The sequence below is a fragment of the Liolophura sinensis genome, chromosome 8 (genome assembly GCF_032854445.1).
Source record: "Liolophura sinensis isolate JHLJ2023 chromosome 8, CUHK_Ljap_v2, whole genome shotgun sequence".
In the NCBI taxonomy this organism is placed as follows: domain Eukaryota; kingdom Metazoa; phylum Mollusca; class Polyplacophora; order Chitonida; family Chitonidae; genus Liolophura; species Liolophura sinensis.
In genome coordinates this window covers 53,066,499-53,083,467 of record NC_088302.1, presented here as the reverse complement: position 1 = coordinate 53,083,467, position 16,969 = coordinate 53,066,499, and the positions used below count along the sequence as shown (strand labels likewise).

Sequence of the window (16,969 nt, the reverse complement as noted above, 5' to 3'; positions counted from 1 at the left end):
ATTCAGGAATCAGTTTTCCAGTTTGAATTTGACATTAATTGTTCACCTAACAGGCAAAGGTTTACAGTAAAACCAGAAGTATATCTCCTCAACAAGTGACCGTCGTACTTTTGCATATATTGTTGCGAACAAACAAAGTAATGAATTCTAGCGAAACCAGCTTACATATGAGATATTTAGTCTTTAAGTTCCCATCTATTTTACTTACTTGTTTTTTCTCCTCGGGCGTTTGTCGTCATCAAAAGTGGCTAGTGGCTAGTAAAATACGAGAGTTTAGTACTGCGGGTAACCTCTAGGTCACAATCAGTAAACTGCACACCTGTCTCTTACATTAGCAAATGTAGTACTTTCTCCAGCAAATGTTTTAGTAGTGGTTGTGCCAACACGAACCGTTATGCGCTCTATCGCACAAAACTCACACCGCTCGCCATATAACAAGACTGTCAACAACTATTGATGAAGCACTTTTGCACTGCTTGCCAATTTACACAAGGTACTATGGAGCGGTTTGTTGAATGGGTGGGGACTGTCACAGACCATAAAATATCTAAAGAGTGCAAAAGTTTAGGTATTCACAGATACGAGTTTACTAACAGCGGCACAGCTAGTTTTTGACAAAAGAGAAAGTAATATAATCCCACAGTGACACGGCGTGCAAAACCTGCTGGTTAACGCACGCATGCCAAAACTAGTGTGGAAATTTTCTGACAGGCGTACATGGGTTTGGTTTGACAATAAATTCATGGATCTGGTGAAGTACAGTAAGCATCCAAAAGTCAGGATATTATAGCTTGCATTCTCATACATAACACATTGCCAAAAATGTGTTTAATAAAGTTTGTTGACCAAAGCAATATCTCACGGCTCTAGAACAGGGCAACAGACAAAAAACTATTGTTGAGAATTGAGAATATAATAAAACATAATTAAAAACGTACATCTATCATACAATAACATCAAAACAATGCAATGGGACCAGATCTCTGGGATACTTAGTACACCAGTAGAATCCTGGTTTATGCAGAAATACAATATAATAACCACTCCTATCCGAAACAATGCAATACAATTTACATTGCTGATCGTGTAAACAACTGCAGTACGTACAACCACAGATTGCTTAAACACTAGCTGGGTTTTTAGTAACATGAAATATTTGCGACATATGATCTGTTACAGTATCAGACAGACGTAACCCTCCTTAAGACTGGTTGTGTAAATTGACTTATGTAGGCGTGTGTATTTCGTGATCTTTCCATTGCACTCTAATATTCAAATCCTGACCCTTTCCTAAATCTGTTTACGCAACGTATGTTAACTGCGATTAGCAGCCCTGTAAGTCGTTCTGAGTGTTGGTTGTTCGATGAGTACGTCGATTGGTGGGTCAATTTATTATCATACTATTTTCTTTTTCATTAGGCTATTCACTTAGACGGGTCTTTCTGACGGAAAATCGCAACTGTTGAGAATTTGACCTGAGACATGATTTAACTTGAGATCGCTGTCAAGTAGGTCAGTGGTTCGAATCCGACACTGTCTTTTCTAAGTTCCTGGACAGTTACTTAAATAGTGGTCTTTTTTAGGTTGTTGAGACACGGGATATCCACCTACACTAGCCGGTGAACTTCCTCTTTACTTTACGGGTGGCTGTCATATCTCTGTACAGGTGCTGACAAGGTGCAGTGAGGTGTGGCTGTCATATCTCTGTACAGGTGCTGATAAGGTGCAGTCGCTGTGCGGCTAGCTTCGTGTTTTATTCATAGGCTTATCTGCACCTGCCATTACGGACAGACGATGTCCAACAACACTTAAAATCGACGCCCAAATGTATAAATCCTCTTCACCAATAAGCGAACAAAGAGATAAAACCGACAAAGGACTTTTTGAGTATTTATTCTCGGCTTTGTTTGTGAGACGTTGTTGTTCCATTCGTACAAATTCTTCCTTCACAATAATGACATTTTCGAGTGACTTGCTTCTGAGTGTATTTTAACTCTGCTATTCCTAGCGACAGCGATCCATTGTTGGAACACACCATCACTGCATATACAACGTGTAAAACCTCACAACAGACCAGCCAGGGTTCAGTGATCAGACAAGATATTTATCACTCCCGGACAAACAAGCTACACGTGTCTAAACTGGTTAGAAATTTGTCAGGAGGTGTCTCGGATTTATATGCGTGAACATTACTGATTGAAAAACTTTGTTTGAACTGGAATCCATTCCTCTAAATTTACAAAGGCAATATCTTTTCTTCTTTTAAAAGCAGTTTCGACCAAGGTGGGTGATGACGGCTCACTCGTATATTATTATAATACATGTATTAGATTCAAATTATAAACTCTAATTGGGTGGACGTTTTTGAGTAAAATGGCTTATAAGTATATCTGATCTGATAGGAAATATACATTTCACCATACTCCAGACTCATCGAAATACCACAATCAGTTTACAGAATTAAATCCATGTTTACAAAAGAATGTTTAGATTATTGTTCGAGGTTACTTCAAGGCACATGGCGATTGTTTGGCGTTGTTAAACCTTCATTCTGTGATTTGCCGGTAGCGGAAGTCATATTAACCAAGGTATAATTGAGTGAAATTCACTGTGTGAGTTTGACCATGTGAAGCCGCTTACAGCACACCTTGAAACTATACTGCTGGTTCATCAATGCACATTGAATGCATAAGGGTGTGTCACAGTCATCTATGTGACCAGCCCGATCCTGGGTCGAGTTTTTTCGTTCAGCATGAAGGGGATAGTGCAACGACTGGTTGACCCGTATTAGTATAATGGCTCGGGCGGGCCGCTTACTTGCCCTCGGTATGTCGTCTCAGTGAAGTAGCACTTGATAAAAGAGCGGTGAAAAATCCATCCTGCCACAAGGAGGCACATTACACACACCCTAAAGATTCCTTCGTCGTCATATGACTGAAAATTTTTTTAGTACGACGTTAAACCCCGAGCACTCACTCACTCTATCTGAGAGTGATGTCTATATGCCAAAATTAAAGGTAACTGATACCAATGCTACTGATTATAATTTCTATTCATTATTTATTGATTAAAATAAAATAAGATCTCAAAATAAAAAAAAAATGCTGCTGTTCATTATGACCTGTATTGATGAAAACTATGAATGTAACCATACTTTTTGTACTCAATTTTTTTAACAATTAGGTGTAGGTCATTATCATCGCAACATTGTGAGACATGATCAATGCAGGTGCACGTGGTAAACAACATATGTAGGACATATACTCAACTCAGATAGCAACCGGGAAACAAGCGCAGTATTGCAATCAATAATTGCTAATACAGTCAAACCTGTACCTACGGTCACCTGTAAAAAGCGTGCATCTGCCGTAAACGGCCACTCTCTGTCGCGACCAAACAATTTTCCATGTTAAACGACCTGTAACATTCGGGCACCTGTCCAACGCGTCCAGCGGCCAATATATTTTGCGACCAAATTCTATATCAGCCTGTCCTGAGCCGAAGAGACTTTCAACAGGAATGATGATTACGGCGTTGGACATTCAAAAATTTCAAAATGGCGACCACAGGTTTCGGACGTTTTGTAGTGATTAAAAGTTACAACCCGCCACTTTGTGATGACAAGTGAAGTGTGATCATTATTGGTGAATGGCAGTGAAGTCTATTATTCTTTAATGAGGCCCAGCTGGCTATAGTCCGGACACTCTGGAAATCCACTTCTGCAGTGGATTAGCTCCATGCTGAGGTCTGAGCTATGAATGCCATAAACAGCGGGCAAACTTGAATATAATCTGACCTCCTGTGGTTTCTGCCATGAATGGTTTCTTTGACAAATTATCTGGCTTGCTTGACCATTATCTTTACAGGGAAATGGTGTTGTGTTTTCATTTCGCGTTGCCAAAATATTGCCTGTTCCGAACACATGGAGAAATTGATCTTCCTTTCACTCCTACATTTAGTTGTTGTTGTTGTTTCACCGGTAATGGCAAATATGACTGACTGGATTTTCGAGCATCTCAGCAGTCTGCCATTTACAGTCCAAAAATTTGTTAGAATAGTCATTTATTCCGACGTAGGCCAAACTGGCACATGGCTTTATAGATTTTGACAATGACGGGAAAAAAGTGCGTCGTACTCAAGAATATTTTCTTTCGTTGCCCAGACGGTGCCCTCGACTACCATAGCAATACACACTCACAATGCGCTCTCGCCCTAATGCGGACTTAAACCACCAAGTTCATGTACTCACAAGCGGCAACTGCGCCACGCAATCAAGAATATATAGACCTAATAAACACGCGTACACACCAGGCATATCTGTATGTATACTCATCAACTATACGAGAGTGAACCCCAGCTAAATATATCACACTCACCAAAACAAACCACACTGCTGTCAAAAATCAAGTGTAACATACTCAACTACCAAATCAATCTTTGGCATACCACAACCAAATGGACCATGCTCCAAATTCATACACTATACTGGTATACCGTTCCGGTGTACCACAACCAGATGAACCTTGCTCCAAAATCCATACAGTTTACCCACATACCACTCGGGCGTACCACAATCAAATGAACCATGCTCCAAATTCATACACAATACTGGTATACCGCTCTGGCGTACCACAATCAAATGGACTATACTCCAAATCCATACACTTTACCCACATACCACTCGGGCGTACCACAATCAAATGGACTATACTCCAAATTCATACACTTTACCCACATACCACTCAGGCATACCACAATCAAATGGACTATACTCCAAATCCATACACTTTACCCACATACTACTCAAGCGTACCACAATCAAATGGACTATACTCCAAATCCATACACTTTACCCACATACCACTCAGGCGTACCACAATCAAATGGACTATACTCCAAATCCATACACTTTACCCACATACTACTCAAGCGTACCACAATCAAATGGATTATACTCCAAATCCATACACTTTACCCACATACCACTCAGGCATACCACAATCAAATGGACTATACTCCAAATCCATACACTTTACCCACATACTACTCAAGCGTACCACAATCAAATGGACTATACTCCAAATTCATACACTTTACCCACATACCACTCAGGCATACCACAATCAAATGGACTAAACTCCAAATTCATACTGTATACAACATATACATACTGTATATATTCGTGCAAATACAACACCGTATACCACAGTCAAAACTGCCACAACAAGTCACCACATTTGTATTCTATGCCCCATTAACGTACCACAGCCAGTTGTGTCAATTCAATGTTAATGTAACGTATAGCATCGCTGTGGACAAAACGACATATGAATAAAACGAGTACAAAAACTGGAGAATGCCTAATGAGGTACAATGAATGAGACAGAGGTTTAGCAAATTAGGCCATTGAATTTACTGCAGTTTCATTTCTGGGCAAAGCCGGAAGAAGAGCCAGCCAGCAGAAGATACATTCTGGTGTCTACATTTATATCTTCTGAAGGTCAACCGGGAAGCTCGCGCCTGCAACGACACAAAGGGGAAAACGTTCAGCTCATTTCAGCAGGGAAGACACAGGTGTTCACATAGGCTATTGTTTGTTCCGTGTTCCACAATCTGTACATTGTGCCGCCCATATGAACCAGATTCAATTCAGCATTCTTATTTTGAAATTGTGTCATCTAGACTGAAAAATTACTGTTATGTGAATGTAGCCTCCAAATGATTAGTAGCAAAAATTGTAGACAGAATTTTCCTTGAAATTGTGAAATATTACTGCATTCTCAACACATACCCTTTGTCATACAATCTGATACAGTTTTATGTTGCTTTTAAAGCGGCATGGAGGTTTAATCAGTTTTAAAGATTTTTGTTACCTTTCGGAAATAAGGATTTCAGGAAGGAACCGTCATGATGTTACAGATACCTTTAAGTTTCAACCTTTAAGATACCTTTAAGTTTCAACCTTGCCTTAACAGAATAAAATAAACATTAGTATTACTTTATTAATGATTGCAGTATGCAGCGGTTAACTTAATGCTTAAGCTTTGTAGGGCGCAATAGAAATGGTCCATGGTTACATATTTTCGGCAACGCCAACAATTATTGGTTGCATGCATCATATAGAGTAGAGCCATTCACATTCATAACGTAATTTACTGTAGATTTAATCCGATGGACTCTGACTTGATATAACACTGAACATTACCCACTAAGTTTACACGAGCCTAAGTCGGCAATTGAAATGTCGTTTAGAATAGGCCACGGATATACAAATTTAGACATCACTGACTTAGCTTGGATTACAACAGCCAGCCTTGGGGAACCCACGATTTTCGTTGTATGCACTGCAGTATATTATATCTTCACTGTGTTGTACTATTAACTTAACGGAATCCAGTTTATATGGCACCTTGTGCTGCCATGCATAAACCACTCGATACCTAATTACTGGGCTGAGATATTGATCTGATATTAAACACAAATAGTCACTGACTGGAACAGCCGACTACCTTGTGTTTGGTCAGTATTTATTACACTGCCATTGGTATGGAAAAGTTGTGTATAGGTTTATTTGACTATATGATTATGTTTCTACGTACGCGCACCGCTGTACAAACATGTGTTCCGCCAAGGCCTGAAAAACCTAGGTTATTTGCCTCTGCCGTATTTTACACGTAGGTTCACCTCACTCGTGGAACCAAAAGCCATTTCAAGGCTGCTAAGGCGATTTTGAGGGTGGACGGGCTTAATCATCAACGAAAAGGTTTGTATGTCTCTCTAATGAACTTCTATGTGATATTTTAACTAAAAAGGGGTGTTACTAGGGTAACTGGTCTCTTCGTAAATAGTCATTTGGCTCTTGATGCTCAATATGTTAAAACGAGGAAATTTTGTAAGAATTTTATATCATTTGTATTGGTAAATGACAAGGGTCATTCTAGAATTAACATTGTTTTTCTTGCCATCCTTTTACTTAACTTTGACTTAAAAGAATGGTTACCTGTAATTAAATATGCATATTTATATTCACTAAACCTTCATATCAACATAAGTTTGGCACCATTGGTATATCTCGCATAAGTCGTTTTACCGGAACAAATATTAACTATATTATTCATTCAGGGTATAACTTTTAGGCCAGTAAATGTACTAACACATAGACTTTAGTTTGTATCATGTTTCAAAAGGGAACACATCAGTTGCAATTCGTCATTAGCATTGGTAAAAAGAAGGCGCAGACCACAATACACAGACACTGTGTTGTTAATGTAATGTTCAAATACATATAATAGCAGGCTGACCATCGGAGACATGTAATGACAAGCTGAAGGTTCAATTAGTTCAGGACAAATTCACTGTGACAGATTTTTCCGCAGTAATTGGTATACATGATTGGTAAATACACTACGTCTCTCTCCCGGTAGTACGACAACTGCACCGAAGGCACACTGTGATTGATAACAGTTTAATACGCCTCGTGTCATACCAGTCAAATACATCTCATACGACAGTGCTATATCCTATTTCAATTCAGATCGTACATTCATTTATAATGAACCGATAGTACTACGTTACGATATAGAGGGCAGTATGCCAGAAATGTCATGTCTTCTGTTACCTACAGTAATTGTGTTTGATTTCCCCCCATTATTTACTTACTAACAGAGACGAAGTTACCTGGTGTTATCATATCCTGGTATTAACTCCCAGTTTAGTTTGTGGGGCACCTGCCAGGTATCAGCAACTGCTCTATATGGGAGTTCTAACGCACTGAGTTCTGTCTGGAGGTGATCAGCCAAAGACTAGACAGCGCATCAGGAATCTGTCAAACCGGACGCCGTAGGTAAGTATAATCAACAATCAGTTCAAATGGACACCGTACATCATGGGGAATATGTCAAACTGGATACCGCAAGTTGGAAACCCACGACCATCCGCAGGTTGCTGGCAGACCTTCCCACGTACGGCCGGAGAGGAAGCCAGCATGAGCTGGACTTGAACCCACAGCGACCGGATTGGTGAGAGACTCCCGCGCTAGCCCGCTAATCAACTAAGTTTTGCAGAATTCATCAAATGGACACAGTATTAACTTCGACGGCAATGTATCACGTTATGCGTTTAAAAGTCATGAATGGTCAGTCAACCATATTCTGATTATAAAATACCACCAATAAGCACATTTAACTTTCGAGAATTGAATTTATGTTTGATGTCCACGTAATTTACTTTACAACGACGACGTGACTATAACACCTGAAACAACGTCGTGCTAATAACGCCTAAAACAACGTCGTGACTACAGCGCCTAAAGCAACGCCGCAACCATAACCATTGCTAAAGCACAGTCATTGTCCGATATCCTCGGACTGAATCTGTTTTGTCGGAGGTAAAGAGAGTAATCAATAATCAGTCAGTTTTGCTTAAATCTGTTTGACCATGTTCAATACAATATCATTGCTTGTTTACAGACAATATGACCACAAGGCTGAAACCTTTAATTCAGTGAAGGTGTGAATCACACCTGAATTGTCCAAATGAATAATTACCAATACAACCCTGGAAGTGACAGTAACCCAAGGTTAAGGGCCAGCCAAGCCCGTGAACAAGACCGTCTTGAGAAAAGACTCTCTGCTTATGAACGGGAGTACAAGATCAGGGCCTCGTCCATCGCTGCTAGGCAAAAACAACTACAGGAGTCGCTTTTGGCCCACTCCATTCGTCTACGATCAACAGTACAGCAAGGTAGAGTAGGCGAGCATCATGACAGGGCGGAAAGTGAAGAGCTGATTGTGAGAGCAAAACCAATCAGGAGATTCAAGGGAAGAGGAGACAGGAAAATATTAACTTTGCAGGAGTTACTTAGCAGGGGGCCTAACACTCGTGTTGCGCCTATGGCGATTCCCCCTGAATCAGCCACACATGCCTTCCCACATGCTGACCATCACCCTACGTCCAAACATTCCCGTGCGGATTATTTGAAACTGAATTTGGTTAGCGCTTCAGATTTAAACGACTTTGGAGATTTACCTGAATTTGGCAAATCGTCACCAGCATTGCCACAAAAGCCACAAATGCCACTAAGCCATGTACAAAAACAGGACGTCGCTGATGAAATACAAACTGCCCCCAGAAATCTTCCGCCGCTTCAAAATAAATCAGATGTATATCAGCAACTAACGGAGAATGCTACAAAGGATTTTTACGTTTTCATATCGTCTGACGACGATATAAGCGAAACTGGCTCTAAAATACCACAACGTAAACTGGAACCGTTGAACAACATCCGCAAAAGACGGATTTCTGCTCGGAATTCGCGGATGAAGAGGATGAAGCTACCGACTACAACATTAGATCTAATACCAGAAGATGATCCAGCAGATGGAGGATCTCCGGATATTGAAGTCTCAGGGAGGCAGCTGAACTTCAAAGTTTTATCGGCCTCCAAAGGTAATTCACTTTTACGAAACACAGCTCTAGAACCGCTTGACAATTACACGGTGCGAAATATCATCGGCCAGTATGGTGCGTCGCTGAATCCCATTAGAACTTTACACCGAAAGAGGGAAAATGATAGGAAAGTAGGCGTCGAAATGGAGATTGTTGTTCCTCGTAAGAGGTCTTACAAATCTTCTGATGACATTGAAACAAATGGTGCTCGGCCCACTGCACCAGAAGAAGTAAAGCCTGCATGCGGTGATAGCATCAGGTCTAGACGTACTCGTCGTAGAGATGGTTACAAATCTACACCTAAAACAGGGTACGGTAGGTTAGTGTTCCTACAAGACTCACCCAACAGATCTCAATAGACAATATCACTACTCCATATTCCCGACTTTTCACTATACCGTAGTTAAGTGTAATTAAGGATAAAAATCTGGACAGAAAATTAGTATATGAAGAAACATATACTAATTTAAAAAAAAGTTTTGCATGTAGCAGAAGATAGAAAGTAGAACCGGTAGGTTAGAGGCTTCTTTTTTATCCCTGTATTCTTGTCATTTACCTTCTGTTTGATGTATTAATGAAAACTCACTCGTTAAAAGGACTTCCTTGACTCGTAATTACATTTTAATTACTGCATGCAAACTTATTTTTGCATTATGATGAATGTCACTAGGGTATGATCCACTGTCAAAGATGCATGTTCGCATACTGACTTGTGGCATAGTATCGGTTTAGTGAATGTCTCAAACCTTTCATTTTTCAATAAAATTCCAGGAAAGGTTTTCGCTGCACTATAAAATTTCCTATTTGTTGTTAAGCTCCCCCGGGGTGACAGTCTTTGCTTTTCTTTTCGAAAAGAGTGTTCTATACCTGGATGTTACCATGGTCAAATTTATTTCCCACTTGTCTCAGTCAGTGTGTAAATCCTTTGTTTTCGGAAAGAGATTTTGAAGGAGTTTCACTATGTTCTGTGAGATCTACTTGCCATTTAGCCTTATCCGGTGACTAACACCATCGTTTTCGTGCGATATTTCCAAAGGATTTAACAACTTTCTGTGATATGTAATTACATGTTAGCCTTTCTCCGGTGACCAAATCCTCCCGTTTTCGTAGAAAGTTTTTGTACAGTGGATAAGGTTCATATTGTAATCAAATTTGGAAATATTTAAAAGTATTGACAAAATTCCGGAGAAGAGCTCGCCACGAGTATTTTGTAATATTCAAAGTCTTGTTGTGTAAAGGTATAAGACTATAAAATACACGCCAGATATGTTTTCTTTATTATTATATACTCTGCTACACTTCCTCTTTTCTTTTTTACGTCATAAGATTTTTACTAGGGAGTGTAAATCCTTTTTTTCGAAACTTTTTCTTTCATTTTTAGAAGGAATTACATACTCTTAAAAATATCCAACGGATAAAGAATTGAGTTTTTAATGTTATTAAGAAATTCACAATCAACACACTGGCATAGTTATTCATGTCTCTGTATTGTGAGCCAAGGGTATTTACATACATCGCCTCTTTTGGCTTGTAAGCCGGTCCGTGTATTTAGGCCTTTTGTAAAAGGATATAATAGTACGCAGAGGACCAAAACACAATAAACTTGCGCGACCACTGTTAATTGTGTACTCCATCCCCATGGATGGCTTTTCCCGTCAAACCAAACGTAAATATGGAAACTTTCCCGCATAAAGTAATTCGTTTAAGACCGTGGAGTCCATTGTTCATGTTTGCCTTTGTGACGACGATTTGTGGGTAAACTACTGGTAACGTAGTACTCCTGTAGTCCATGAGAACTATTACATGGGCGAAGTGGGCGTTCACCCAAATCGTCACTACGCAGGAAAGCATATCCTACTGATTTGACTTGTGGTGAGTTCTACAACCAGGTTTGGCGGTGTCTCACTTGCCAGTATTCCTTTGTTATAAGACGCCATAGTTCTTGTAATAGTCAGCAAGCTTTCTGGCTTAAATGTACATGTATGTTTTATATTTTAAGCCTTAGCAAAGCCAAATCCTGTTGTTATTTTACCCCAGACAGCCAACAATAAAAGAAACCATGATAACATCTACGCGTTACCTTTCTTTGTATCGTGAATTTGTCTTATTTATGATATTTTACGTTTCAGAGTTTTAAATTATGCATCTCAGAAACTGACATTCCCTTGATGTAAAAGTGAGAACTTAAAATATTTACTGTAGCAATTTACCAACACCGTTGTGTTTATCACGAAATTTCTTGTGATACAAAACACTTCAGCATGGAGATTAAAACAAGAACAGCGACGATAGAGTGATAGTTGTCAAGTGGTCAAAGGTAACTGGTAAAAGGTGTGGCCTCCTGGCAATTTACCTCTAACTGTTGAAACGTGTGGCATCTTGACAATTTACGTCTTACTGTTCATGTAAATGCTAGAAACTCCTGAACATCATGCGTGTGCAGAGTTAGGTAAAAGACGGCATCGATGTTCATTGCATTTTATTAGACGTCTAGAATTTCTCAATATTCTGCGTTGCCTTCACAATTAAATATTCACAAGAAAGCAATACAAAGGGGCCAAGCGCCAAAGGCTAATGACGCATCGACAGAAAACTGGTTAATGCATGCTCACAAAACATTACAGCAAGGAGAGTACACCTAGAGCACCGACCATTGTGTTACTGTTGGTAAATGGTCACAAGTAGCTGGTGAGGCCCACCCTCTTGTTAACTTAACCAATGAAGCTAAGGTTTTATTCCAACTGTTTATACAAATGCTTAAAAAGTAGCAACACCCTGTAACATCGTTTTGATGCAATACTTACGTTCCCGCGTTTAAACAAAAAGCATTAAAATAAATGCAGAGTTCACATACTCCCATCATCCTTATTCTAGCGCTAAGAAACACCTAAGAAAATGATGCAATCTAAATTGAATTACATCTCTCAAATTTTACGGTTTGAATTACAGAATAAGTTTTTTGATTTGACTTGATTGACGTTTAACACCATACTCCTTGATTAGTCCCTCACTCGCCGAGAGTGAACCACCGATTTCTGGCGAGTTCACTCCCTGACTAGTCACTTACTCGCCGAGAGTAAACCACCGATCTCTGGCGAGTTCACTCCTTGATTAGTCCCTTACTCGAGTTCACTCCTTGATTAGTCCCTTACTCACCTAGAGTAAACCACCGATCTATGGAGAGTTTACTCCTTGATTAGTACTTTACTCGAGTTCACTCCTTGATTAGTCCCTTACTCACCTAGAGTAAACCACGGATCTCTGGCGAGTTCACTCCTTGATTAGTCCCTTACTCGCCGAGAGTAAACCACTGATGTCTGGCGAGTTTACTCCTTGACTAGTCATTTACTCGCCGAGAGTAAACCACTTATCTCTGGCGAGTTCACTCCTTGACTAGTCATTTACTCGCCGAGAGTAAACCACCGATCTCTGGTGAGTTTACTCCTTTATTAGTCACTTACTCACCGAGAAGGGAAGAAGTCTTCAGGTGACTTCTGCAAGACAAAAGTGCTTTTAGGTATCAAGGACCAGAGGTCGACGAAAGCAGGAAATCTTGTCCGAATATGGGATTGAACTCGTTTTCTCGTTTATGTTTTGTCCTTCAACATGTATGATGATACATGCACGCAACCCTCGACCAACCCACCTCACCCCATCCCAACCTCGACGGAATGCCGGGACTGTTACTGGATTGGAGCAAGATTTGAAGATTTGAGATTTGACTGATAAGGGACGAGAATCCCTGACAGCAGTGTGTAACACAACAAGTTCGCATATTGTACACTTCTACGGCATGTGCCTATAGGCCTACTGTTTGCTGTTTCCGTGTTCAACGAGAAGATTTTAAGAGCGCTTACTACACCAAAATCTTGACTGGTAATCAAGAAACAGCCATCAACTCGTACATTTCCAGTTCAGTTTATGTTGTTAGTAATCAACAAGCAAGGAGTTAAAATGCCTGTTTTTTGATATATACTTTATGTCCATACTTTGCTCATGCAATGTTCTGATATAATGATATACTGCTAATGGTAAGTCATTTTTCTATGAAGAGAGACTTATGTGTGACTAGTAACTGTATAAAACATATTAAACTATATAACAGTTTGTGGCAATCAGAACGAGGCAGTACAACAGTTTAAAGTTAAACAAAAAATAGCATTAACACACATTAAACAAAAGTGTAATTTAGCATAACGGCAAAATTTAATCACTGATGACAACAATTGTAGTCTCTGACTGACCAGCACCACTGATAGATGTCGCGTCCCAGTCGTCGCCTGAACATCGCGAGATTACTCGAATCACATCCGGTGATTTGAAACTAACAGTCTTGTGTCTCGAATTACCCACAGCTAGTTTCTTCTTACGACAGATAGTCGTTTTCTTTAGGACAGATTTCAGTGTTTTACACGGTAATGACACGGAGTGCGTTCTCCGGCGAATGTCATCTTCGCCTCCTTCATCACTGGACAGGACCGGAGATGTTGGAGCTGAAGAGCTTGAAAGGCGATGACGGTTCTTTCTAAGCAAATTCAACTCCGCGGTGCTGGTGTCCAAGAAACGTTCCGCCACAGACTCGGGGGACCGGGCGATTTCTGGGACAAAACTTCTTAACACTAGCTGACTTGCTTCGGAATACCTAGGACATTTCCTGCCTGCTGCAATGTCATTCCAGGAAACCCCTCGTTCTGAATAACAAATGAGAGACGAATTTTCATGCCTTAAATCTGACTCACATTGGTAAGAATTTCCGGGCAAATTGCTAGATGTTCTTTTCGGTACGAAATCCTGTGGGTAGATGCTAATGCTTGGTAAGCTATTTCCATTTGAATCTAATTCACTGTTTGCAGATACGGAATTGTCCTGTAAACACAATGTTTCCAGCTTAGGAACTGCTGTCAATCCGCGTCTACGTTGTCGTTGATAAACACAGTCCGAGGTTTCCCAAGCCGAAGAAATAATGTGACAATCCTTATCCGTGTCAGACGCCTTGTTTCCGTCGTTATTAGCAAATGTCCCTGTCATATCTAGAGATGTTTTCTTCTTTGCTCTCACCAGATGGCGACCTCGCAGAGCTTTGTGGGCAGCTGCGTCGGAGAGAGATCGCAGTGGTCGGCCGGGTTTCGTGTGGGCCGCCGACTTCGTGGACTGGGCACTGCCTTCTTGTTCATGTAGGACCATTCTCTTTTTGTTCTTTGTCAAACTGCCAAGTTGCTGCAGTGACAAGGGTGAGGCTTGGTGGTACCTGTTGCGGGAGATTCGCCTCATCTTCTCACTGTACACCAGCATAGAGTCCCCCATGGCTGCATACAGACCCCACGCCTTTTGTCATCAACCACCTGTAGTAGTTACTGTTCAACGTAAAGAACAAAGCGTAAAGATCACAGTCTGGTAGGAGAGAAACTGTGTGGCCTGGTCAGTGATCGCGATCTGCACACGTTAGTCTGATATCTCGAGGCTTGGGCTAACTATTTATCCGCTGTCTTGGCTAGGTATGCCCGGATTATATAGGTGAGTGTTGATATACGACCACAGCCTTCGGGTTTGTTGACTTAAGACATGTTAAACTCCTGTTCGAACTTTCGCCTAGCTTCTATCCCCACTACAAGCCCAATCCGTCAGCGAGGTTTTTGTGTGGCGACAATAGTGTCTGACAGGCTGTTTGTTTTCCCGCCTCCAAGCTAACTAGTCAGACCACGACCGCTATACAGTGACTGTCTCTGCCATTTCTAAACTTGAAATATTCAGGTAAATTTCATCATTAGATCGGTATAACACGAATTACACATAACACGCCCAGAGACTGAGTATTTAGACAAGGGTCAAGTTGGGCCACAATTAACTTGGTAGATATTGTCACAAATTACATGAAGTTACTATATATACTTACTGCATGCATCGGATTGCAAACTATTACGAAAACGAGCGATAACGGCGGTCTTTGTAACCCGAGCTTTCAGCTACGTTGTAAGCTAACCGTAAAGGTTATGCAGACGGAAAAATACGGCTCACAAATAATGTGTCGTGCGTATAAACGAAAACATTCATTCCATTGGCGTAATGCCAGTTTTACCTTTCTTCAAGAAACCTTGACAAACCTTTCTTTTCTCCTTTTTGTTACCTGCGGAATAATACGGGGTACAAATGAGAATTCCTCGCGCAAAAGTCGGTCAAACCTTTAAGCACTGATGTGGTGAGACTTGAAAGGAGTATTAAATCATTATCTTACAATGCTTTACCCTAATGATGTATATTGTGCTATTCAGAGTATTGTGTAGTTTGAATTTTATTTTCTTTCACAAGTGTATATTAGGCATACACATTAAGGATAACAATATTTAGTTTAAAATGGAAACAAACATTCTTTAAACAGACATCATTGCTAGCCGCCATGAACAATTACAATCGAACACAAAGCGTAGAATCTGTTCCCCACCCTGCAGGTTTTCTAAGGTTTTGACTTTTACTTGATTGCAAATTTGATGGCAGCGCGGCATTTTGAGTAATTCTATAGGATACTGACGTACAATAAATTGCTTTTAATCTCAATGACCTATATAGTTATACTTCGATGCTGATGTGTTTCTTATCATGCACTTTAAAGTAAAAGTAAAAAAAAAAAACACTTTCCAGTTGTGTGTGGTATCAAACGATGTTTGATTTTGATTTCTGCGTGGTATCAAACGATGTTTGATTTTGATTTCTGCGTGGTATCAAACGATGTTTGATTTTGATTTCTGTGTGGCATCAAACGATGTTTGATTTTGATTTCTGTGTGGCATCAAACGATGTTTGATTTTGATTTCTGTGTGGCATCAAACGATGTTTGATTTTGATTTCTGCGTGGTATCAAACGATGTTTGATTTTGATTTCTGTGTGGCATCAAACGATGTTTGATTTTGATTTCTGCGTGGTATCAAACGATGTTTGATTTTGATTTCTGTGTGGCATCAAATGTATTTAATCTTAACATGCATCCAATGGGCTGTTTGCGAAATGTCCTCACCCAAATGCAAATTTTCTGTCTTTTTTAATGTTTCCCTGAAATCTGAATGCTTGTTAAGCTTTTCACTTGTTTTCCCTTGATCAATCTTTTTACGACGTTTTCTTCCTAACTAAAGGTTTCTCGCGACCTCCCCGCTCCTCGCCCAGCTCTTATCATGTTTTAAGAAATTCGGCTACCCGAATCACGGACCAAAGTACCTGTGCTAGGAATGCTCAACTCAAAAAGTATCAAAGTCTTATTAATTAGATTGGTCACGAAGTTTGTTCTCAGTGTCACTCTTTGCATTCTTTATTGAAGTTTTTTCAAACGACATGATTGTGCACTAACTGTTCAACATTTATTCCTAACCGGAACGGTGTGGGCATGACTTGGCGTGAGTCGCATTCCCGTGTTGTATTTACAAACCTCGACTTTCCCCCACGGCTGGGATCGGGGCAGCACTCTGTTATGAATGACCCTATCAAACAATATGCATCTTAAGCCCTCTTTATTGACATTCGTATATCTAACAC

General features: G+C 40.2%; 1 protein-coding gene across 1 annotated transcript; it reads left to right on the top strand.

Annotated features, from left to right (window-relative positions):
- Positions 1-8,472: 8,472 nt before the first annotated feature.
- Positions 8,473-9,806, top strand: LOC135473672 (uncharacterized). Its single transcript, XM_064753537.1, has one exon. It carries the CDS (start codon positions 8,535-8,537, stop codon positions 9,804-9,806), a length of 1,272 nt encoding a protein of 423 aa, XP_064609607.1. The 5' UTR covers positions 8,473-8,534.
- Positions 9,807-16,969: the final 7,163 nt, after the last annotated feature.

Excerpts from the sequence above, each read along its gene's own strand:
- LOC135473672 (XM_064753537.1), top strand. The coding sequence starts at position 8,535 with ATGAATAATTACCAATACAACCCTGGAAGTGACAGTAACCCAAGGTTA.